Raw genomic sequence first — 25,974 nt, forward strand, 5'->3', positions numbered from 1 at the left:
CCAAGGGGATAGTTACCATAGGCAACTTTACCCACCAACAGGTAATACCCTGAGTTCTATCCCTTAAGAACTTCTGGAGGTAAAGATAAAAAACGTGAAGGCTAGGAGGAAAATGGATTTCTAAAATGTAACTTTAAATCTTCCTTTTAGGTAATAAGTGGAGGAACATTAGCTTGTCACAATAGACATTTCCCAAGTATCAAGTATTCAAACTTGAAATTGACTCTAAGCTTGTCCATTTATTAAAAAACTACCTGGAATGGCATTAATAGAATCCATCAGCTGCTCAATGTCAGAGAAATCGATGGTTTGGTCTTCAAAATCTGGATGTGTGGAAAGCTCTACATCTGTTTTGGTTTTCAGGAACTCTCCGAGTCTGCACATTTAAGAGACCATGTTAACAATGCATAGAATTGTGCCGTTGGGATATTGCTTACACTGTTCTGTCACTGCTAATGGATGGAGGGGGAGTTCTTTGTTCTGTTATTCAATGCAGAAAGTGAATCTTTATTACTTAGTGTTAAGTTTCTGTTGGTTGCATAGAAAATGTGAACAGGAATTCTGGAACTCTGCCTAGCTGTGCTCATCTGTTTTAAATATGCTTAGCACTGGAATCAGGTGTAGGCACCTGCTGTGTGAAAGACAGGGTAAGTGTGCAAGAAAGGACATGTTAGAATTCTGCTGTCCATGGTACTTAGTTATTTCTTATAATGTCAAGTCACAGGAATTACAGTAAAGGCTCAAGCCTCTGTTGGTCAGCGACACATAAGGGGTCATGGTGAGGGGAACAGCAGCGTGAGAACTGAGGTGCAGTTACAGTTTTCAAATCTTACCTAGGGCATACAAGTGTTTTGTCCTAGTTCTAGGTAAATGTAATATAAAAGCACAATAATAATTCATGCTAATATAGTGCTTTGAGGTTTACAAAGCAAAGACACAAAAGGATGCATCAGAAACCATCTCCAACCAAAGTGAGATAGAGAGAGACAGGAAAGCAGAGAATAGGCATGCACTCCCTGGATAAAGATTCAGGAGACATGCAGGAGTTTCTGATCACTGTCTTCAGAGGTTCCAAAATGGGACTGGCCCCTCAGGGTCTAACCCGTGCTGAGAAGGATTCCTAGAGCTTCAGCATGATTCAGAATTCTCAAAGACCATTTCACCTGTGTATGTGTCTTTCAGGGCCTTCCATATGCCTCCTAGAGCTGTTCCAGGGTCTTTTAGTTCAAGAAAGGGGTCTCTGCCCAATAGTCCCTCCACAGACACCCACTCTATGCTCTTCTTCCCTTCAAGTGCTTTGTTGTTGCTCTTTCCCAGAAACAATGAGGAAGACATGGTTGTGGGATGTCTGATCACTGGTTTACCTTTACATATATTGTAGGACTATGAGTTTTAGGAGCCTAGAATCATACCATCACACAGTACTGCTGCACATGCTAGAGTTGCTATCCTACATAAAGTTTTATAAAGTAGTCTCATGATTTCTACTGCACAGCCAGCAACCCTGCAAATAAAGATTCTTAAGATTCCCATTTATAGATTTAAGCAGGGGGGCCAAAAGACTTGGTCTCTAGTCACAATTCCATCATTCCCTAATAATATGATACTGGTCAAATTACTGAACCTCAGTTTCCTCTTCTATAAAACTGGAATAATATCTTGTCTACCTCAATGAGTTGTTATGAGGATCAAATGAGATAATGTAGGGGAAAAGGTTTTGTGAACTGAAAAATGATCATTCTCTCGATCATAGTAGACAGGTAATAAGGGATCCTCTGCAGTGACTGTCCAAGAGTGCAGAATCATTTGTCAAAATTCTAAGAACAAAACTAGCATCAATAGGTGGAAGGTACAAAGAGGCAGATTTGGGGAAGATTTCTGCATAGGAGGAATTTTCTTATAATAGAATTATGCAATAATGGAATAAGTTTTGCTTAGGATGTGGTAAACTCTCCACCACTAAAAATATCCATGCAACAGCTGAAGGTTCATCTATCAGGGACATAGTAGAATGGATTCCTACATTATTTGGAAGTTAGGACTAGGTGACTCTGAAGATCACTTCCAACTCTAAGAGCATATGATTCTATAACTCATAGCAGACAATCTATGGCAAAGGCTGTTTTGGAGTCTGATGAGAGGGAGCCCAACACATAGCCTCAGCTAACTATTAGTTTTAAATGATATAGATAGTTCTCTTTCTTCTTCCTACCCATTTTGGGCATATGAAACAATTCCTAATTAGATAGTTGGGGCCGGGGGAGAAGGCAAAACACAAAACATAGAATCATAGGTTTAGAGCTGGAAGAGACCTCTTAGATCATCTAGCTCAATCCTCTCATTTTACAGATATGTAAACTAAGGCCCAGAGAGAAGTGACTTGCCCAAGGTTACACTGCTAATAAGTAGAAAATCCAGAATTTTAATCAAAGTCCTTTGACTCTTCTCCCACTCCATATTTTTTCACTACCCAATCATCTATTTGGATTTCATTTATGTAGTAGTAGTAGTAGTAGTAGTAGTAGTAGTAGTAGTAGTAGTAGTAGTAGTAGTGATCTGGATACAAACAGTGCCCTAAGAGTTAAAATTAACATTAAGAGTTGACTTTGTGAAGCCCCTAGTTTATTCTTTACCCTGAAGGTGCCCTAAAGTCCCTTCCCCTTATCTTGAGGTACCACAAAACTTACCCCTTATCCTAGACCATGAAATTCCTTGTCTCCTCCCATCCTGGGTCATAAAATTTCCCGTCTCCTTTCTCTAGTGTCATCCCTCTTCCTCATCCTGTCCCTAAATCTCCAACCCCCATTAGAAACCCTAAAATTTACATCAACATTCCACAGACTGTATAGCTTTCTGTCTGTATAAGTCTGGTTCTTTTCCCATATCAGAGCCTTTGTTTATCTCCTTGCTAAATCACAGACCCACTGCTTTTGCTTTTGCTCCCAATGGCTACAGAGAAGATCTAAGTTAATTCTTTCACATTTGAACCAGCTCTCCCAACTCTGACCTCATCAGTAGTAGTAGTAGTAGTAGTAGTAGTAGTAGTAGTAGTAGTAGTAGTAGTAATAGTAGTAGTAGTAGTGGTAGTAGTAGTGGTGGTGGTGGTGGTAGTAGTAGTGGTGGTGGTGGTGGTGGTAGTAGTAGTAGTAGTAGTAGTAGTAGTAGTAGTAGTAATCATACAGTGTTGGAGCCAGAAGAATCCTCAAGTCCAACCCCCTTTTTTCCAGATGAGGAAATTAAGGTCAAGTGAGTTACTTGTGGTCTGATAGAGGGTTCATAGCAGGACTGGAATAATCCTAAAATCAGTGTTAGAACCAAAGGAACCTTATATCATCTAGTCTATTCTTTCATTCTGCAGAAGAAATCAGGCCATGTAAGTAAAAGGTAATTTAATTTAGGTTTTGTTTCTTAGAGAGAAATACAAAATTCAGAATACAAAATATTCTTCAATTCTATATTATGTGTAATTATGGAGAGAATGGGTGGGGGAGTGGCGCAGTGGTGAAAAAGGAAGGAAGATTAACAAAGAGAAAGACTATAGTGTTATGATTTGAGTGCTGTCCATGGTCGCTTCAGGCTTTAGGGAGTGGCAATAGGATGCACACTATAGCTGGATAGCTTCCCTCTTTCTTCTCTCATCCTCCTTTGCTAGCAGCTATCAGAAATCATCTCAGGCATCATATCAGGCATCATCACACCTTTCTACTAAGTCCTGAAGAGTCACTCTAAGAGTCCAGTGAGGAAAAGCCTAGTGGGTTGTATATGAATCAACAAGTTTAAAGTAGTTTTCTCAGTGTTGTTGAGTGCTGCTGCGGCAAAAGATACTCTGAGTAGAGTAACACATCTAAGAAAGCTTAGTCCTGGTAGGGACACAGACACATGTGCATATACCCATACTAAAAGGGTCTGTCTAATTCCAAAACCAACAAATCAACCAAGATACAGACTTACAGGGGCAGAGTTTTACCATTTTTGTTATAATGAATCTTCTCAGCTTAGTATACCTAAGATGGCATTTTGAAATTTTGTTTTACAAATGCCAATGAAATAAATTCTAAAGCAGTTGATTTTTGCAAGGTGGCAACTCCTTTTTTTTCTTTAACCTAACTGACATCTACAAATATTTTTATGTATTTTTTTGATTTTTCATTGATGTTCAATCATCTAAGTTACTAATAGCACACAGAAGGGATTCAATTCCATTCAATAAGTATTCATTAAATGCCTACTTTGTGCAGGGCATTATGCTAAATTCTAGGGATATAAAGACAATGAAACAGTCCTTACATTAATAGAAATATAAAATATAATTCCCAGAGCAAGAGAAACAATTGTTCTACTGTACTCTTTTCTGGTCAGATTATATTCAACAAAACAACAAACACTTATTGTACATGATACATGCCTGGCACTGTGTGGGCTGATAATTGGAGCTGGTGATGGGGATAGAACCTATGATTTTATTGAGATAGGAACCCTCAAGGAGGAAACTCACTCTACCAATGCAGACTGGCACCTTCTCCATAACCCACAGTCTTAGAGAGTTACCCACAACCTTGAGAGATTAAATGACTTCCCAGGGTCCATCCTGTGTTAGAGGCAATACTTGGATACAAGTCTTTCTAACTCTGAGGCCAGTTCTCAATCTACTATGTCATCCCACATCTCAGGTGACAGAGAGACAAAGAACAAAAGAAGATGGTCCCTGGCTTCAAGGTATTTACATTCTACTGCTGGGGGAGGGATGGGAGTTTTAGAGCATAACATGTATACCACTGAGATTAGAAGTTTATTTAAGAAGGGAGAGAACATTAAATAAATTGAGGTGATCAGTGAAGGCTTCCTAGAGAAGTTGGCACTCAAGTTTCAATAACTTTTCTTTCTTATAGTACATATACATGTAATATACATATATATATATATATATAAAATGCATATTTCTTAAAATATGTAAAACTATTTCCAAACCCTTTGGATATTAACTTTCCAGTCTTTAAAAGCATATCTCTAAGGAGTTGGCTATATCTAAGCTCAGTTATGTTTATTTCTCTAGATTTATCAGTCAACAAGCATTTATTAAGCTGTGTGCCAGGCACTGTGCTAAATACTGGGAATACAAATAAAGGCAAAAGAAGTCCCCGCCCTCAAGAAGTTCACCTAATGGGGGAAGCAAACATAAAATAACAACATATGTATAAGAGATAGAGTAGATGAAAGGTAATCTCTCAGATGGGAAGGCACAGGGAGGCCCCTTGCAGAAGGGGGGATTCAAACTGAATTGAACTGAATCTTAAGGAAACTAGGTACTCTAAGAGATGGGGATGAAGAAGGAAAGCATTTTAGGCATGGAAAACAGCATGGAGAACAAAGGTACAGAGATGAGAGGTGGAATGTTGTGTGTGAGGAACAGTAAAGTAGGTAAGTGTGACTGGACCACAGACTGCAAAGAGTAGGGTAAAGTCTTAAAAAGACTGGAAAGGTAGGAAGGGACCAGGTTGTAAAGAGCTTTAAATGTGAGAGGACATTATATTTGATCCTGGAGATAACAGGGAGACATTGGAGTTTATTGTATGTTATGATGCAGTCAGAACTAGCCTTTAGGAAAGTTGCTTTGGCAGTTGGGTGAAGGATGGATTGGAGTGGAAGGGACTCAAAGTAGGGACACCAATTAGAAGGCTACTGCAGTGGTTCGAGTGAGAGGTGATGAAGACTTGAACTAGGGTGGTAGTCATGGGTGGAAAAAAATATAGAGTGATAGGAAAGGTTAGGAATTAGAAGGTCAGGACTCCACTCCTATCTCTGCCATAGAGTATCTTGAGTAATTAGCTACCTACATCATCTCTCTGGACCTCAGTTTCTTCATCTGCAAAATGAGGGGATTAGACTGGTCTCTATTGCCCCTTTCGGCTATAAAATATTATTACTCTAAAGCCATTTGTGCTTCAATCTAAAGCATTCACACCCTAGAAGAAAATCCTGGCAATCCAGCTAATTGCAATGGAATGTGCTTAGACATATACAGCAGGGTGGGGAGGTGGGAAAAACAAACAAAATGCAATGTATGCCAAAATACAAATATTACCTGTCAGCCATAGTTACTGCGTCCTAGAAAGAGAGGAAAAGGGGAAGGGGATTTAGATGAAAATGGTGAATATTTCACATTAGTAGAAATTCAGTGTTTAAATAAAACAAAAAAAAGGAACTATACAATTTCAGATTTAATTTAATCAGATTTTATTCCAGTTGAAGTAATCTTGGCAAAAAGTTGATGCCAAGACTAGGTAGAAAGCTTGTAACAGCAAGTTTACCTTACATTTGGTTTGATGCAAGCAGCCCTCCTACATCTGACTGAGAGATTTTTGAAAGGGGGGATGGCCCTAAACTGCTTTCCCTTCTAGAGAGAAATTATTTCTAATCCCCTCTTGTTCCTCTCTGCATCTACCAGTCTCACTGTGGCTTCTAGGGATATGCTTTTGAATAAATCCTTCCATGCAGACAATTGTTTGGTGCCTTGTGTGCGAGGCCCTTTGGGGGAATCAGAGCTTTAACTAGGGTGGGGTGACTCGGTCTCTGTCCAAAAGCATTGTAATGAGAGGATGCCGACAACATCTACATTCCTGTAGGAGCATAAAAGCATCTGGGTTTAGTTAGGAGTAGACAAGAGGACTTGGTTCGTGATTGCAATGATATAGGGAAATCTTATGTGAGGCAACTCCTACCAGTGAGGGTCAGCCCTTTCTTTGCCATTCAGAGTCTTACAGAGTTATTTAGAGCCCTCAGAGGTTGAGTGATTTGCCCAGGGTCTTATGGCAGAGGCAGGTCTTAAACTTGGGTCTTTCTGAGTTAGAAGTTCACTTTTTATCCACTATACCAGGGTGCCTCTTGACACCTAACTAACGAGAATATTAATTAATAGTTTTTTGGTTTTTTAATTTCATTTTTAATTGGGGGGAAGGCATATTTTTGCTGACCAAAAAGTTTAGTTTTAAAAATTTTGTGAAGATTATTCATTAAAAATAGGAAACTCTTAGGTGGTACTTCTTCCTGGTGGCCATAACCCAGGTAAGCTCCTTCCTAACCAAACCCATGCAGTGCTTCCAGTGGCAGCCTCCTCAGTATTTCAAGGGTCTTTGATACCTTGTGGCCTTTTATTTCATTCTCTTCTTAACTGAAATAATCCTTAAAATTGGTTTGAGGGTTGTCTTTCATATTAGTTCCATCCCCAGCAATGTACTTTGAACCTTGCCCCACATTCCAAAATGGAACAATCCATCTCTTCAGAAGAAATATTCAATTAAATTCAACAAATGTTTAATGAGTGCCAACTATAGGCAAGGTACCATGATAAACAAAATGCTTTCCCTATCGCCAAAATACCAAAGCTGCCAGAAGTAAATTAAACTTATTTGAGGACATAGGCAGCTACTCATTACTCTAGCAAGTGACAGCCCAGTTTAGGCAAAGCTAAATTTAAGCAATTTTGGTTTTCTAATTTGAGCTAAAGAAGATGAAAAATGGGCTGTTAGTGCACTCCCTTCAGGTGCTGTGAAAACTGCAAACCATTTGTAACAACAGGCTATAATTTGGTGATTAATTATATTAATAGCAAAGTTTTGCAGAAATTGAAGTAACTTGCAAGCAGATTTGAAAGGCTTAGGTAGAATGAACAATAATAATAATGATGAAAATAATGAATAAATGGCCCACCATCTTTGCATGGTATATAGCTGATATATGCTTGAAATATCATTTGGGGTTTCATGTAGGACTAAAGATTCAGAGCTGAAAAGGACATTAGAGTCCATCAAATCCTACTATGTCATTTAACAGATGATAAAACTGAGGCACAGAGGAGATAAAGGGTCACACAACTGATAAGTTTCTAAGGTAGAAATTGAACTTGGCTCTTCCTTACTCCACATCCAGCACTTTATCCACTAGGCCATCCTGCCTCTCACAAATATCGTTTCATTGGTGATGCTGAGTGAGGATTCTAATGGACATTAATTGCATTTTGTCCTGTGGAGAACTTGAATAAAGGATTTGTCTTATGTCTATGCTCATCTCTAGGCTATCCGCTTTTCATTTTAATGCTTATCAGAAGCCTCAATATCGGGGTACGCCATGTCCACTAGTCTACTTTTTAGGGTCTTGTTTCAAGAGGGCGATTGGCCACTATTTACAATGACAGACACTGCTTACCCTCTAACCAAAAGAAGCCTCATTGAAGAGCCCAGATGAGTCCAGGAGAAAACACAATTGGAGCACAGTCACATTCCTTGAAAGAAAATAAACCACCTAGGACAAATTGGAGAAGCTTCCTGAAATCTGGAAGCAATTAAAGCATTAAGCTTCTCTTTCTCCTGGAATGGGGCACTAGGGAGTATTTTTCGTTTGTGTGTTAATTTTTTTGGTTTTTTCCTTCTTTTAGTAGAAAGCTTAACACCATGAAACGAGTGGAATGCTCAAAGCTGGTCCCTGCTCTGCAATGAAAAGAACTCTCTGCCCCAGCTACTTTGGAGATTACTGCAATTATACTTCTCAGGTTGTATCAGCTGCTGAAAAACAATTTGGGCTGTTCACATCTGCTGCTTTACACCCAGGGAGGGCTGCAAAGGGGAATGACTGCAGTGCTGGCTGAGCTAAACCAAGGAGAACATAGGGATTGGCCTTGAGAGAAAGGAAAGGGAAGAGGCATGATGTCAAATGGTGAGAAGACTAGAAAGGCCCCAAGGTGGCTTGACAATGAAAGGAGGAGGATGTTGGCATGTGAACTTTCCCCCTCCCTGTCCAAATTCAGAGCCACTGCTGTGCTATGAGGAAAAGCACCCACGCACGGGGTCACGAGGCAGCTCGGATTAAGAGGACCAAATGCTGTGTTTGAAAATACCTATTATTTCCCCCAAAGGGGCACCTGCCAAAGAAAATGGTGCCTCTGGATGGGGAAGGCTAATGGGATCATTAATCGGTCACTAGGGGGTTTCCTTATGTATGTTTCAGAACATTCCTGAACATTCTACTATGTAGATGAACTGTTGGGAAAAATGAGCAAAAGAACAAAACAGAATGCTTGATGTGACCCCATCCTCAGGTGAAAAATAAAACCTCAGCCACGCCTAATAGGTGATATAACTACAAAGCGGAAAAAAGTTTCCCAGGTAGCAAGGCTTTACTTCTCAATTAGAGGTTTAGTAAGCTATAAATATACACTCCAGATTCTTCAAAGCTGTATTACCCATCATCAACTGGGGGTTCTCCTTGTCACTAGGAAGAATCTACAACTATGAACCCTGTGAGCCATTTGGCTACATAGATCATAGTGCTTTCCTGGCTCCTACCTCTGAAGAAATAGCTTTCTTGTGACACAGTGGACTGAGCATCTCCCAAGGACTTGGAAGTTAGAAAGACCTTGGTTCAAATCCCATGCCCAGACACTCACTCACCATCTTTGTGACCCTGGGCAATGTCTCAGCCTCAGTTTCCTCATATGTTAAAAGGGGATAACAATATCCATAGCACTTACCTGACTGGGCTGCTGTGAAGATCAAATGAAACAATGTAAATAAAAGATTTTGTAAACTTTAACGTGCTATGTGAATGTCGGTTGTTATTGCTGTTTTTTTTTTATCACCACCACCATCACCATCATCATTATTAATTATGCTTAGTTCTTTGAGGCTTCTTTGTATGGTGAGTCAAGCCATTGGTTTTACATATATATATATATATATATATATATTATATGTGTGTGTATGCATATATACATACATATACATATATATATATACATATATATATATATGTCAGAGTAACACGTGTAAAATCAGCACCCAGAGAAGGAATGCAGTCTTGAAGAGAAAGGATAGTATAAAGCAAAGAATACTGGACAGGGTCTCAGAGGCCTGGCTCCAACCCTCACTATCCATGAGATTCTAGACAACTCATTCCCTGTCTCTGAAACTAGCCTATAAAATGATGGATAGGCCTAGATGGATCACCTCTGAGGTAGTCCTCTTCTCTTGCCTTCTGTTTTTATTTGAGTTATCTAACTTACTCATAGCTTTCAATTTGACTATCCCATAATTTGTTCCTAGGCTAAGGACAATGATGGCTAAACAAGATGGCGCAGAAATAGTGGTTCTAGAGGGTCTAGGGGAAGGCCTGAGCATTTATTCCAAGGTTCTCAATGTTTTATGACCTTACTAGGGGTCAGCTTCCTATAGGGTCCTGAAGTAGGTGTACTAAAAATAATCCTTCAGCTGTGGACTATGCTAATCCCTCAAATGACTGGGGTCATGCAGCAGGGAAGCCCTATCCAGAGCCGCAGATTTTCACTGGCAACACGGGCTGTGCATGTTTTAATGAGGCAGGGATTAACAAGAGAATGGAGAAGTGACTTAGGGAGGCCAACACATCCTGTCTCTGTACTCTTGAACTGGAGTCCCTGATGGTGTCTAGCTTCTTCCCTGATCATGTCTATGGATCTCTGGAGCACCTGTCATAGATATGGCCTCTTTTTCCTTGAGCAGCAACAAAAGCATAAATGGGTTACATGGCCATGTTGTCCCTGTGCTGTGTTTTATGATTTGTAAATTGTTTCTACAACTCCTTTCTTATATATTCCTCTTAATATCCTTTGTGGGGTAGGTAGGATAAGGGTAGAACCTGTGATTTCATTGATACCAGGGAATCCCTGGGTGAGGAACCTCCTTTTACCAGTAAGTACAGGTCAGCATCTCCTCTGCAGCTTATAGTCATAGAGCAAGGGTTCTTACCCCAGGGTGTGCAGACTGGTTCATGGGTAGATTGGGGGGGAGCAGTTATCAACTTATATGGTAGGAAAATTATATCTTTATTATAGCCTCTAACTGAAATTTAGCATTTTCTTCCATTATGAATTTTTTTTAAAAAATTATTCTGGGAAGAGGTCCACAGGTTTCACCAGATTTCCAAAGGAACTCCCAGTTCTGTCTCTTCCTACTTGCATGATCTTGGACAAGTTACTGAACTTCTCTGTGCCTTAGTCTCCTCATATATAAAAAGAAAATGGTGGGGCTGGACTAGAAGATCACCAAACTCCCTTTCAGCTCTAAACATATGATCTTCTGAACTCCTTTGGAGGCCTATGAACCTGAAACTGACTCAAATACGGGGGTTCCAGGGCTCTTTAAGGGGGTCTATGAGGTCAAGACTATTTTCATAGTAATACTAAGACATTTTAATGGTAAATATTGGTAGATATACAGTTCACATAAATAAAAGCTTTTTGGGGTCCTCAATAATTTTTAAGAGTGTAAAGGGGTCCTGAGACCAACAAGTTTAACAACTAGCAGCTATTGTTGCAAAGCAGATAACATTTATGGCATGTGTGCAAAGTTTGGGAAGGAACACATATTGTTCTTTTTAGTCATACTCATCCCCGGCACCATGCTGTTAGACTGGAGTCAGCCAAGTGATGGGATCAACTGGGCATTGTTATACAGCCTCATGGTTACTAGTCTAGGTCACCAAAGCTTACATTTCCCTAAGGACGAAGTAAGAATGTGGAAGGCAAGGCTAGGTCATCTATCCTAAAGCCAGTGCAAAGATGAAGAGGCCTAGCTCTGAATCTGGTCAAGGAAACCTGTATTGCTGCATCACAAAGTCCAGGCCTGAACATTAAACAGCAAGACAGATGCGGTGACATCAATGTCTCCGGTGACAACCAGTCTACCAGCACTGAAGGGATGCTGCAGTGGCAAAAAGAAGAAAACAGAAAACAGAATACTCTAGAGCCCACAGTCCATGGTTGTAGCAACCAGGTAGATACGTGGCAGTAGTTGTTCTGATAGCTGCCAGGGGGCTTCTGCTGCTTTTTAAGATGTGACATCTCAGGCCTGCCTGTTTAGCCCTCCACTCTTGGCCAGCTTCTTGGGATTTAAAAGAGTTATCTACACTAGAGGCGTCAAACACAAGAGCCATAACACTTCCAAGTAAGGCTCAAACTAGAATAAAATGTAATTGGGAAATCCAACAAAATAAATAAAAACACAATAAAATACCAATATTAACATATATTTTTCTAAGTCAACATGGGGCCTGCACAGATCCTTCTGTGGCCCCAGTTTCCACTTGAATTTGATACTACTGATCTATATTGATGGACACTAAACACACTTTATCTGAGCAGATGGGGGAATCCTGTAAAGGAATCCAAATGCTCCATGGGCTGTGGACATAGGCCCTAAGCCTCTCTCCTTGTATTATTATCATCCTGTGAGGACTAAAAAGGAGTCTTTGATATAGAAACTTCACACACCTTTAAAGTAGTGCCTTACCCATAATAAGAGTTCATAAATATTAATTCAATGACTCTACAGAGCAGGGCTGTCCAAAATATGGGCCGCATGCGGCCTGTAATACGATTTTATGAGGCCCGCCTGTGGGTTTTAATTTTCACAAGCGAAAAAATAAAATAATAATTTGCATGGAATGCGTATTAGATTTTTTTAATTCCACCACTAATAAATAATCTCGTTGATGTTAATTTTCTTTGGTGTTTTTAAGCAGTATTGGGGACAGAACATATAGCACAGAATTTTCAATCATTCTGTGGGACGCGTTCCCTCTGTATGATGCAGACTAGTCAGTATGCCCCTACCTTTATACTGTTATATTGTCGTTTTGTTGTTTTGTGTTTGTTTTCGTGCTTCGCACCTTTGCTTGTCATATTGATGACGCACGTTCCCCCACTTTATAGTAGTGTACTGTATTTTTTATTCTGGGTGCAGCCCTCGAATAATTATTTTATTTTAATGAGCCCCTAAGATAACCTGAGGTTGGACAGCCTTGCTATAGAGTTAGAAGCAAGGTTATTTTTTAAAGGTTTATCTGTCATTAAAGATCTCTCTGGACTGAGATGTACACATCCCTGTGTTTTCTACAGTTAGCAAAAAATGGAGGTGGAGGGAAGAAGTTAGTAGAAACTGAGAAAAGTATACATGCTCTTCCACCCTGAAAAACCTTGTGGTTTCATGGTTCTAGATCTCCAGGGGGTACCAAGAGCACTTTGGGAAAATGTTTACCTAGCACCATTAGAGATTATTTGTAACAAATAATTAACTGTGCTATCAGTTGAAGGAAGACATCCAAAATGTTAGGTATCTAGGCACTTTAGAGAATCTATGGATGGATGTGGACCAGAATTGTACAAAGTAAGAAGGCATAGATGGTTTGCCATTTGTACCACTGTAGGGAGTGCCCATGTGGATGAGGTCATAAATCCAGTGCAATATCATTTGACAGCCATCCTGTCAACTCTGCTAGCTCTCCCAAGTTGGGTGAATTAGCTAATATATATACCTTCCCTGCAGGTCATGGCCCCTTACCCTTGGAAAGTGATAATGTCGCTCACCACAAATACTCAATGGCATCAAGCCATTTTACACCCTCAGTTAATTGAAATTATTCTAGGCTGGAATGAGCAAAATCTATCCCAGTTAATACTTTTCTTCTGTATCATTGCTTACCTTTATGAATTCAACCTTCTCCTCGTGGCAGATCTCCTCAATTGTTTCCATTAGTTCCTTACAAGTGTCAAGGTTTTCACCACAACTGACCAGCTGTCCATATAATGCTTCTAGTTTCTCTCTTTTCTTTTCCCCTAAAGCGTGCATTTTTTCTTCATATTTCTGAGCAAGAGTTTCCAAGATCTCATTATAATGCAACTCAAAGTTCTGCTCCTGTCTTCCAAAATTCTCCTGTAAGAAATTTGAGACAAGTTATTTTAGTTTACATGACCATGCCATAACATTTTCAGCCATATTATATAGTTAAGCACCTTAAAATGTTCAGTTGTTGAATTTAGAGATAGAAGGGATTTTAGGATCAACTAATTAAACCCTCCATATATAGGAAAGGAAAACTAAGACTGAGAAAGTTAAGTGGTTTGTCTACGATAATAACAGTGCTGATTAGGGGAAGACCCAGAACTAGAACAAAGGTCATAGTAAGTCAATAAGCATTTATTAAGCACTTACTGTGTGCCAGGTACTATGCCAAGTGCGAAAGATACAAGGAATGGCAAAAGAAAGTCCTTGCTCTAAAGGAGCTAACAGTTTAACGAGAGAGACAGCATGCAAACAGCTCCGTACAAACAAGCTTTGGACAGGATAAATTGGAAATAATTAACCGAGGGAAAGCATTTTAATTAAGGGAGACTGGAAAAGACTTCCTGTGTAAAGTGTGAGGTGGGGGACAGTCAGTGAAAATGCCTGAGATCTGGAGATGGATCTGTTTAGAGGCAGTGCGGTAGCATGGTGGATATAGCTCTGGTCCTGGAGTCAGGAAGACCTGAGTTTAAAATTGACCCAGATGCTTACTAGCTGTGGGATCCTGGGCATGTAACTTAATTTCTGTCTGCCTCAGTTTCCTCAACTGTAAAATGGGGATAATAATAGCACCTCTGTCTCAGGGCTGTCGTGAGGACCAAATGAGATGTTTGCAGAGCATTTAGCATGGTGCCTGGCACACAGTAGGTGCTTAATAAATATTTCCTTCCTTCAAATTAGAGATCATCTATTACATCCTCTGTATTTCATAGATGAAGACACCAGGTATAGAAAAGTTAACCAATTTATCCAAGGTCACAAGGTAGTATGTGGCAGAGCCAGAATAAAAACCCAGGTCTTTAAACTCCAAAACCAATGAACCTGTCTAGGTTCCCAGGGGTGGCAGGAGGGGTAGGAAGGTTGGGCAGAGGGGTGGGAGGGTGGGCAAGAACGTGATCCCAACCCACTTTCTGAACATTCCAGAGCTAACACAAAGCAAGCATTACATCATTTAACAACTTAAACGGGCAGCTAGGTGGCATAATGGATAGAGTGCCGGGCCCGGAGTCAGGAAGGCCCAACTACCCAAATTCAAATCTAGCCTCAGACACTTAGTAGCTATGTGACTCTGGGCAAGTCACTTAACCCTGTTTGCCTCAGTCTCCTCGGGAAATAGATAAGGAACTGGCAAACCACTTCAGTATCTTTGCCAAGAAAACCCCAAATGGGGTCACAAAGAGATAGATATGACTAAACAACAACAATCGAAAGCATTTGACCTAGCTTCTGTTCTCAATGGATGCTGAGGCTCATTCAGGTTAAAGGGATTTGTCCAAGGCTATCCAGCCACATTATTAACAAAATCAGGACTAGAACCCAGCCAGCTCCTCCAAATTTGATTCCAGTGTTTTCTCCACTATATGACCTTGAACACTATCAAGGTCAGATTCTGTCAATCTCTCATTGGGAAACCCAGTCATTTCATTTTTGCCTTGAAACCTTTGAAGTATAGTTTATATAATCTGTTAAAAAAACCCCTACATTTATTCATAGAATTATCTAACTTCCAATCTCACTCTTGACTGTTGAAATGTATTTCCTATAATTTTATCTTCTGTAGGAATGAAGAGAGGGTGTCCAAAGCACTTTTTCACATGCTTACAGAGAGTTAGAGAGATAATCATAAAATCTTAGAGTCAGAAGGGGGCCCCTTTAATGTTTCCTGACAGCATATTTTCTATCATTTGCATCAATGAACACACATTTACCAACAGTGCTGTGCCAGGGGCAGAAATGCTACAACAGAGGACAATTTCTGCTCCTAATGAGCTTATGATCTTGTTGAAAAAATAAGACGAACAAACACAATACATTTCTAATCCTAGATAAGGCAGTACATAAATGAAGTCCTAATCTTATGGAGCTGCCATGGGAAAAGGGAGAGATAGCTCACAGTGGGTTGCAGTAATATGGAAGAGCCTTGTAGGAGTGGAAAGCGATCAAGGTCTTGAAGAATAGGTAGGCTCTGGCTAATTTGGGGACAAGGGGAAGGGAATTATAATCAGGGAATAACATAAGCAAAGACTCAGAGGTGAATCTGCTTATGATTTCTTTGGAGGGCTGAAAACAGACTAGGTTGGCTGGAGTGGGAAGTCTGCATTGAGGAGCAATTTGAGAGATGAGACTGAATGAGTAGGAGGGAGGAAGAAAGATTGTAGAGAGCCTTGGAGACCAGAGTTTGAAGAGTTTTAAAAGCCAAACTAGAGTTTGAATTCTATCCTAGAAACAAGTTCCAATGAGCGATTTCCAAGTGCTGCATCTCAGAATGAACAATGCCTAAAACAGAACTCTTTATCATTCATGTTCTGAAACAGAACTCTATCTTTCCCCTCTACAACCCACCATTCTTTGTAATTTCCCCATTTCCGACTAGGGTACCACCATCCTTCCAGTCACCATGTTTACAACCCTAGGGTCATTTTTGAATTGCAACTTGCCCTCACCTACATATCCAGCCTTGTCAATTCTACCTCCCTGTTATCTTTCATTCTCACACAGCCACTGCTCTAGTTCAGGCTCTCATCAACTTTTGCCTGGCTTCAGGGATGTGCTAGAGCTGATAATTAAATTTTCAGTGTGAGCATTTACACCTAGGAAATTGGCCCAACTACATATCTGGGCTTGGTTTATTATTTTGTTGATTGTCTAGATTTAAGAAAGTACTGGGGAAAGTGTTAGTAAGGCAAATTAAACTTAAAAATGTGTTGTGGGTGTATTCCACCCTCCTTCAGCCATTTGTTAAACATTCACTAGCATATATACCCTTGGTTGCCAATTCCCAGAGCCTTTAAATTGGTTGCCAATCTCCTCCCTGCCCCCACACCCATCTGTACTTCATACACCTGTCGAAGTGATATTTCTAGAGTGTTGGTCTGAACACGTGTCATCCCTCTGCTCCAGAAGCCCCAGTGACTCCCTAGTAACCTCTATGATCAAATACAAACTCATCTGTTTGGCATTCAAGGCCTTTCACAACCAGCCTCCGACCTACTTTTTCAGACTCATTACACATTATTACCCGTCCTGTGCACTATGGAAGGTCCAACTGTCACTTGTTGTCCTTTATTTGTGACATTCCATTGCTAGCTTCCACACCTGATGCATGCATTTACCTCTTAGAATTCAGATTCCTTAAAAGCTTTACTCAAGGGCTGCCTTCTCCAGGAGGTTCTAGTGACTCCTGCCTCTCAGCTGCTCTTGTGTTTCCTCTGTATATATTTTGACTCTACTCACATGTGTACACGTTGTTTCTCCCAGTTGACTGGAGGGTCCTTGAGGGAAGGAGCTGTATGATTTTTTTTCTCTGTATCTCTATCCTGTTGATTGTTTTACTAAATAAGTCAATTAGGCTTTTCAAGTCTCATTTTGCTCATAAGTAGGAATAATGATGGGTGATAGAGATCAAATAAGATAATGTGTGCAAATTGTTTTGCAAACTTTCAAGTGCTATACATAGTCACCTATTAGTATTATTAATAAATAAATCAATCATTTATTAAGCATCTACTCTGCATCAGGCACAGATACAAAGAAAAGACAAAAACAGCCCCTGCCTTCATGGAGCCCACATTCTAATAGGAGGAGACAACATGGGTGTAAATTGGTACATGCAAGATATTGCAGAGTAGATGGAAGTTAATGTTAGCAGAGAAGGCACTAGCAACAGCAAAGGCTTCCAGCAGGAGGTCGCCTTTGAGCTAAATCTGAAGGAAGCCTGTGATTCTGAGAGATGGAGACGAGAAGAGAGAGCATTCCAGGAATGGAGGAAGCCAGTAGTACCAATGCTCAAAAATGGGAATATGGAAGCATTGCATATGAGAAATACTAAAAGGACGGTATTATATAGGCCACCAGGTTGTTCCGAAGAATAAATGGGATAAGTATACAAAGCACTTGGAAAACACAAAGGATCATACAAATGTAATGTATTAATAGTAGCCAAATACATTTTGGGATTGCTATGACTTATGTTTGGGTATTTCCCATTGAGAAGGAGGAACTGACCTCCTTGAATTGAGGTTCTTCCCATTCAAATCCACGGATACATTTCCTTTAATATAGTTTCTTTAATTCTCTTCCTTAAATATTGTTTTTATTATCTTGTCTTATAATTTCAGAGCTGACAGCAATACAATGATCCAAGACAACTCCAAAGGACTCATGATGGAAAATGCTATCCACATCCAGAGAAAGAACTGATGGAGTCTGAATGCAGATCGAAGCACACTATTTTCACTTTTTTGGTGGTGGTTTTTTTTCTATTTGGTCTGTTTCTTCTTTCCCAAGATGACTAATATGGAAATATGTTATACATGATTGCACATATATAATCTATATCAAATTGCTTACCATTTTAGGAAAGGGGGAAGGGAGGGGAGGAGGGAGAAAAATGTGAAACCCAAATTTTTAAATGAATGTTAAAAAGTGTCTTTATATGTAATTGGAAAAAATAAAACACTATCAAAAATAATAATTTTAGAGCTGAAAGATACCTTACAGAAAGCCTCATGTGCTCTCCTCATTTCACTGATGGGAAAGCAGCAGGCAGTGACTAGGCAGCATAACATGGGAGAGTGTTAGATTTGGAAGACCTAAAGAAGACTCAAGTTCAAATCTTGCCCCAGATACTTACTAACCAGGTGACCCTGGGTAAGTCCCTTAACCTCTTACAGCCTCAGTTTCATCATCTGTAAAATGGAGATGCTACCTCAGACTTGTTGTTAGAATTGAATAAGATGTGTAAAGTGTTTTTCAAAGCTTAAGGTTCTATACAAATGCTGGGATGGGAGGGAACAGAGACCCAGAGTGACGCAGTCGTTTACCCAAGGTCATGTGGCTAATTAATGACAGACTAAGACTAGAATATGATTCCCAGTCTAGTGATTTCTCCATACCACACTGTGTCCTCTTGTACTTGGCCTCAGCCTGGGGTCAGACCTTTGGAACAGGAAGGTCACTCACTGAAGAAGGGGAGAGCAAGTTTGTAAGTCCCACAGGTCCGCCAGTCAGATATTATGAAAGTCCAAAGGTGAGAACAGTCAGCTTATCTGTCAAGTGCAACAATAATGTGAGTTTGGAGCAGGCAGGTAGATCATTCCTGAAAAGAACTGAGGTAAAGCAGGCCTGCTTACTGCAGGCCAACAAATTAAATGACCACAACCACATCTGACCCAGTGAGAGCTTAATTAGGGTCTGGCCAGAAGCAACAGGCTGCCAATGAAGAGATAAGCGGAAGGGCCTTGTCCAGGTGTGGGCAGCCTAGGGCCAGTTTGCTCCACTCAGTTTCCTACAGCATGTCACTGCCCTTTGGAGCCGGAGAGCTCAAAGCCAGGCTTCCGTATTGTGCTTGTTGAGCCTCAGCTGTGCCATCAAAGAAGGCTGTAGATGTGTTAGGATGTACTACACTCCAATTCCCTCCTTCCTCCCCATTCCCCCTAATATCTACTTCCTTTCACATTAAATCTAAACCTGGCATGGCCCTCCAAAGTCTGGCTAGGCAGTCCCTACCTATCCAAATTTATTTCCCATTATACACCAGTCTCAGATCTCATTAAACCAATGTCCTTATCATCCCATGAAAATCTAAGCTGGTTGCTCACTCTCTCTCATTCTTCACATCCAATACATTGCTGAGGTCTGTTGCTTTTACCTTTGTAACATCTCTCCTATATGCCCCCTTCTCTCCTGTGGCACTGCCACCCCCCGGTACAGGATTTCATCACCTCACATCTGTCCATTGTCTATTTCAATAGTTACTGGTGGGTCTGCCTGCCATAAGTGTCTCCTCACTCTGGCCCACCCTCCACTCAGCTGTCAAAGTGATCTTCCTAGAGCCAGGTCTGACTGCCTCAATCTAACTTTCTCACCTCCGCTCAATAAACTCCAGTGTCTCCCTCTCACCACCAGGATCAAATAGAAAATCCTCTGTTTGGCTCTTAAAACCCTTCATACCCTGCCGCCCCCTCCCCATCTTTGTCTTCTTGCACCTTGCAACTCTCCCCTGCCCTTCAATCCAGTGACACTGGCCTCTTTGCTGTTCTTCCAACAAGATACTCCATCTCCTGACTCTGGGCATTTTTATTGGCTGTCCTGAATGTTTGGAATGCTCTCTTTCCTCACCTCCTGGCTCCCTTCAAATCCAGCTAAGACCCCACCTTCTACAGCAAGTCTTTCCCAATTCCCCTCAATATTAGTGCTCTCACTCTATTGATGACCTCTAATTTATCCTATATAGAACTTGTCTATATAGAACTCCACTAAACTGTCAGGGGCCATCTTTTGCCTTTCTTGGCATATGCAGCACTGAGCAAAGTGCCTGGCACATAGTAGGTTCTTAATAAATGTTTAATGACTGACTACCACTGTGCTTCATTCATCCGACTCAAGTCATTTAGTCTTTCTGAATCTCAGTTTCCTCCCTTTATCAAATAAGAGCTTTGAATTAGATGATCTTTAAGACTCCCTCTAGCTCCCGCTCCTGTCATGCTCCCTTCTACCCCCTTTGCCTAGAACAGGAGGCCTTGAGGCCGCAGGTTCCCTACCTCTGTCCTAGAACATCCTTTCCTCTCTCCGAGTCTAATCCTTCAAAGCCCAACCCAGGTTCCCCCACCATTAAGTCTTCCTTACCCCTTCTAATCCTCACTAATTTCTACTTTCCCCATCCTCTGCCTTCTCTGAATGCCTATGGCACTCTAAGGGTGTTGGCAGATCTCTGGTGAGCACCTATAGTAGGAAATTGGCTATTAATGCTACCATACACTTTTGTACTTAATCATGTTCAGTCCTGCACTGTTGGCTTTTGTTTCATGTTTTGTCCACTCGACTAGATAAAATGTTTCTTCAAGAATGGTCACCTACCTTATGCTTCTGTTTCCTCACAGCACCCTGCACCGTTACTTGCTATTGTTACCAGTTTTTGTTGGTGCATAGAGCGGTAACTAGCTGTTTTATCCCCTGGGGCCATAGCATGTCCAGGGCAGGCAGCAGGAAAGCTCTCAGATCAATTTTACAACTTATAATTATGCACATAATGTAAGATTCATTAAGAAAAATTCAGTGGAATGGGAGAGGGAATTAGTTGGTATAGCAACTATACTTTATGCCCTAACAACTTTGGTATCCCAGGGCAAATCGCTGGTCACCCAGTCCTAGTTACAGCTCTGCTGATTGAGAAACCCAATGCAATATAGGAATGGAAAGCTGTTAATGGCGGATCCTGGTGTGCCTAAAAAAATGCTTCATTAATATATTAAATGTGTTTTGCCATGTGGTGGGGAAATTTCAAGTGAAAATAGTGAATTAGACCCTCATGGAGGCATTCTCTTTAGCAGTTTGTCAACCTGGGCTCTCCTCCTCCAGGAAAGGTTTGGTGAAATTGCTGAGTGGTCAGTGTTTTCCCTCACTGACAGCTGTTAAATGTCAGGCATATATAGACAGCAGGGTAATATGATAGATGCCTCAGAAGCACAGATAAGTCCTTGGAACTAGGAGTGGGTGGTGTCTTCTGTGTGATTCATGCAGCCAAAACACAGATATCACCTTTCAGATTAGGTTCCTATCCTGCCCCTCACTAGTTCTAGTAAGTAATTATGGAAATATAGCTGGGCTTTTCAAGAGACAGTCCTCAATTTCTCCATATGTAAAGTGAGAGAGTGGGGCTAACTGTGCTCTAAGGTCCTGCCCAGCTAGACATCTATGACAGGACGCTATCATTTGTTGCTTCTGTCCATTGCATTGTGGGAGTGCGGTCATTTAGCTCAAAAACAGTCAATCTATAACCAGGAAGCACTTTCATTACCACTTTCGCTCTAGAGTGGAGACAGCACACATGCTAGTTTAAGACAAAGGACAATGGAGCATAGTAAACAGGTGGGAATTAATTTCAGTATGTGGTGGAGGGGAACATGGAAATGTCACTTCTGTCACCTTCAAAGCAATTCCAGAGGCTTTACTCTTCTTCCTCTTCCCTGGAACAATATTGAAGAGCATAGACTCTAGTGTTAGAGAACCTGGGCCTGCCTCTGATGCTTACTACCTGTGTGACCCTGGGCAAATCATTTAACCTCCTTGGTCCTCAGTTTCCTCGTCTGTAAAATGAGGGAGTTGTACTGTACGGCTTCTGCTCAAGTATATGACCTACAATCTCCATGCCATGAGCTCCAGCCTGCATCAGGGAGAGAGGAGCAGCAGTTTCTTTGAATTCCCAAGTTCCTGTAATAAGACTATTACAATCAAATCTGTGTTGAGCATCCATACCATGTAATGACTGTTAACCCACCCAATATTGATTTTGAAAAAGCACTTACTGGTGGGTTAATGGAAAAAATGCTCTCTTACCTCTATAGTAATGAAAACTTCCTCCAAATGACTTGCGAAGTTTTCCATTTGAATAATCTGTTCTTCCAATTTGAACATGTTTTTATGAATTTCTTCCTGTCAAACAAAAGGATTATGAGTGGTAATTGGAATGTTCTTTACATAGCAATGGTAAGAAAAAGAGGTGTCTTATTTACCCGGGCATTTTCTGCTGCGGTGTTAAGCTGGGTCACCTCATGTCCCTTGTGCTCTCCAAAAAGATTGTCAAAAGCTCTGATTGGAATTTTGCAGGTGACACAGAAAATATCAGCGGCTTCTTCCTCGTCCTCTTCTTCTGGTATGACATAGCACTCATAGTCCTCACTGGAGCGACCCCGAGCGTACCTGTAGGCTTCCCGTAATTCCTGGTATTGACCCCGAGAGCCCCATGCGGGGAATCTGTCCTCCTCATCTGCCTCTTCCCCTAGATACTGCCATTCTTTCTCTTCTCTCCCTGGGTCTCTTTTCTTTGGTACGGTGTGGGGTCTGAGAGAAGAAGGAGCTGACCGGTATTCTGAAATCCCAGACCGAAGCATACTCCCCACCTCGATCTCTCCCTCTAGGTCTTTATCGTCTTCAAGCCCATAGTACTGCGCTAATTCTTCTACTTCCTTTTGAACATCGTGGGTGGCCAAATTGAGCTCTGGGGCCCTCTCACCTCTCTTTGATTCTTTTGCTATTTCTCCTCTCACTCGAATTTTTTCTTCCGGAAAGATTTTCAGCCTGTCTTCAGAGTCGTAGAGATCCATGTGATAAAAGTTGAAGCCCTGGCCGGCAGTAGGACTAAGGGCTGGGTCGCGATTGTACAATGGAGCTCTGTCAGTTCTTTCCTCCATGGTAGAACCAACCCTGCACTGGGTGCCTGCTCTTCGTGGCCTTTCCAGATAAACGGTAGAGATTCTCTTGGTGCTGGAGGGTAAAGAAGACGAAATGTTAATTTACCTGCAATCTACCTGTTCCATATTTCTGATGAATTTTACAGGTGGTTTGTGATCATCCCCGTTAGGATGTTTGTTCCTTGAGAGCAGGGACAGCGTTTTTGCCTCTCTTTGCATCCCTAGTATGGTACCTGGTACATAGTACAGCCTTAATAAAGTTTACTGACTTGATTGTTTACCTTTACGCAATTAATAAGAAAAGAGTCAGCTACCTATGGTGTGTCCTAATGAAAACCAGATGGCCTGGAGAATGTTCAAAGTCTTTAGGAGGAAATCTTGTTTTCTAGCACCCTAGAACTTAACTGTATTTCAGGCAAGATCTCACCCAAAATACTAGGGTACCATGATGAGATTGCTAGGGGATCAGAATCAGTCTATATTTTATAAGTGGTTCTCAACTTAAAGATCAGTCAATGCACAAGTCTGGAATGATGCTCACTGACAAAGCACAAGCCTTTCATAAGCAAATACCACTGACTGACTTTTAGAAATTGACTCCAGCGTGTATTCTAATGCTATATCTCACTTGGAAATGTCAAAACCTCCTTTCTGAACATACATCATCAGCAAACCAAGAAGCTGTAAAATATCTTGATTTTCAAGAGACTCATTTTCCTTTGGGCCTAGTCACCCAGTTGTAGTCTGATGGGTGCTGGAAATTAAAGCAGAATAAGGATGATTTGACTGTTCACCCACGTGTTCATGCTGCAAGATCCCATGAAACAAAATCTCGGGTGTCTGGAAAATTATTTTATTGTCATTAACCTTTCAAAAGCATCATACATTTACCTACAACTTGCAGAGACCATGCATGCAGAAATGGACAACCTTTTCTAACTGGTTCTAACCTATTTTTTGTATGCCTGAACTTCTACAGAAACTCCAGACTTACCCAAGAATAGCATCGTTGGACAACTCAAAACCTCACCTTGAAGAAGTGGGATGTGTCTGGTAATATCTTTGCCCTCCTCAAAAGGCCTGCCCCAAAGCCTTATTGAGACCCTGAGTTCTGAAAGATTATGCCAGTGAATGGTGTGCTTTGGCAGCCTATCAAAAGATATCATTTTTAATGTTTTTTCTGCCTAGAATTCTGCTAAAAATTCAAAGATAATGAGGAGCTTGTTGATAGTTTTGGCCTGGAACTATATTTGTAGAATGTCTTCTGATAATGATGATGATAAAACTTTGTAGCTTTGAATTAAGGCCTTGAGGAGAAAATGTACCAATACAAATCTTTGAAATCATGAAGGAAACTTGTTTTGGAGCAAGGTTTGAAAAAAAAATAAACCTGTGAAGTGATGAAATATATTCTTCCTGATTCATTAACAAACACTTCAAGATAAGAGGGAGTGTGAAAGCTAACAGAAGCAGAAATGGATTCCCAGCATCCCATCTTCTCTTTCTGATCCAAACTCCACACAGTTGCCAAAATAATCTTCCTTAAGTACATGTGACCATGTCGTTCTGCTCAAGAACTTTCAGTGTCTATTTCTTTTTGTAGAAAATACAAACTTCTGCTTGGCATTTAAATCCCTTTGCAACCTGCCTCTTTTTTGGCTTTACTTTCCATCATTCCCCTTCATATACTCTACAGTCTGGTCAAACTAGTCTGTTTGCTGTGACTCAAACTTGTCATTCCATCTCCCACCTCCATGACTTTGCACAGGCTGTTCCCCATGCCTAGAATACACTCCTTTTTGAAGAAGCCTTTCCTGATCCTTCTATTTTTTAGTACTCTCTTGCCTCAAAGTCTTATGTTTATACTGATTTTTCAATTAAGTTGTAACCTCCTGATAGAATGCAAACTCATTGAAATCAAGGAGTTCTTTTGTTTTTTGTCTTTGTATCTCCCAACATCATCATCAGATTAACAACAACCAAGATTTATACAGCACTTTGATGTTTACAATCTCATTTGATCCTCACAACAATCCTGTGACGTAACTGTTAATATTATCCCCAACTTACAGATGAGAAAATTGAGGCTGAAACAATGACTTGTGGAGAGTCATATAGCTAATAAGTGTCTGAGGCAGGATTTGAACTCATCTTCCTGGCTCCAAGTAGAGCACTCTATCCACTGAACCACCCAGCTGCCTTGCACCTAACACATGTGCCTTCGTATAGAAATGCTCAATAAATGCTTGTTGGGTTGGATTGGAAGTGATCTGTTGTGTTAATTATTTGGAAGTATATAGTGAACGCCACTGAAAGTTCAAAAGACCCTGAGAAAGGCAGAAAAAATTTCTGGAAAGTAAGAAAACAATCTAGAAGGTGGTTTCAGCCTGAAATTCAATCATTCATTTTATAGAAAGGAAGCCTTGCAGCTTCATACTCTACACTCCACTTTTATGATACAGAAGTAGTATGATACAGAGAGGGAAGCAAGGACCTCAGTTTGAACCCAGACTCTGCTATTGGCAAGTCATTCAGTTCTTCAAGCCTCAGTTTTGTTGTCTATAAAATGAGAGAGTTTGAAGAGATGAGCTCTAAGGTCTATTTTCCCTCTGAATGATATTGGGCAAATGACAAGAATGGAAACTGATATTTATGGTTTTCACAAAAGTTCCCAGGTATCTCCTAAAGCCAACCTAACATTCAGCCCCATGATCCACACTTTCTAAACATGAAGTGCAGGGCAATCACTGATGTGCGCAGTGATGGATAGTCTTAGCTAATTTTGTTGGTGGTGGTAGTGGTTTGGTCTGGACCTGTGATCTTATCCAGTGGTATAGGAAATTCTCTATCAGTTCAACTCCGTCATTGTTCTGCATCTTACGTAGTCAGAGAGTTGACCACTCACTGTATTCAAG

General features: G+C 40.7%; 1 protein-coding gene across 1 annotated transcript in view; it reads right to left on the reverse strand.

The window, feature by feature from the left end:
• Nucleotides 1–25,974, reverse strand: part of FSD2 (fibronectin type III and SPRY domain containing 2) — a 77,734-nt gene that overhangs the window by 46,080 nt on the left and 5,680 nt on the right. Inside the window, exons 2-6 of the mRNA XM_036735653.1 lie at nt 22,382–23,132; nt 22,206–22,301; nt 13,509–13,739; nt 6,083–6,105; nt 255–376 (exon numbers count right to left, since the gene is read on the reverse strand). Of these exons, the coding sequence (XP_036591548.1) occupies nt 255–376; nt 6,083–6,105; nt 13,509–13,739; nt 22,206–22,301; nt 22,382–23,059 (1,150 nt within the window). The 5' untranslated portion in view covers nt 23,060–23,132. The remainder of the gene's footprint in view (nt 1–254; nt 377–6,082; nt 6,106–13,508; nt 13,740–22,205; nt 22,302–22,381; nt 23,133–25,974) is intronic.

This window comes from Trichosurus vulpecula, chromosome 8 (assembly GCF_011100635.1).
Source record: "Trichosurus vulpecula isolate mTriVul1 chromosome 8, mTriVul1.pri, whole genome shotgun sequence".
NCBI lineage: Eukaryota > Metazoa > Chordata > Mammalia > Diprotodontia > Phalangeridae > Trichosurus > Trichosurus vulpecula.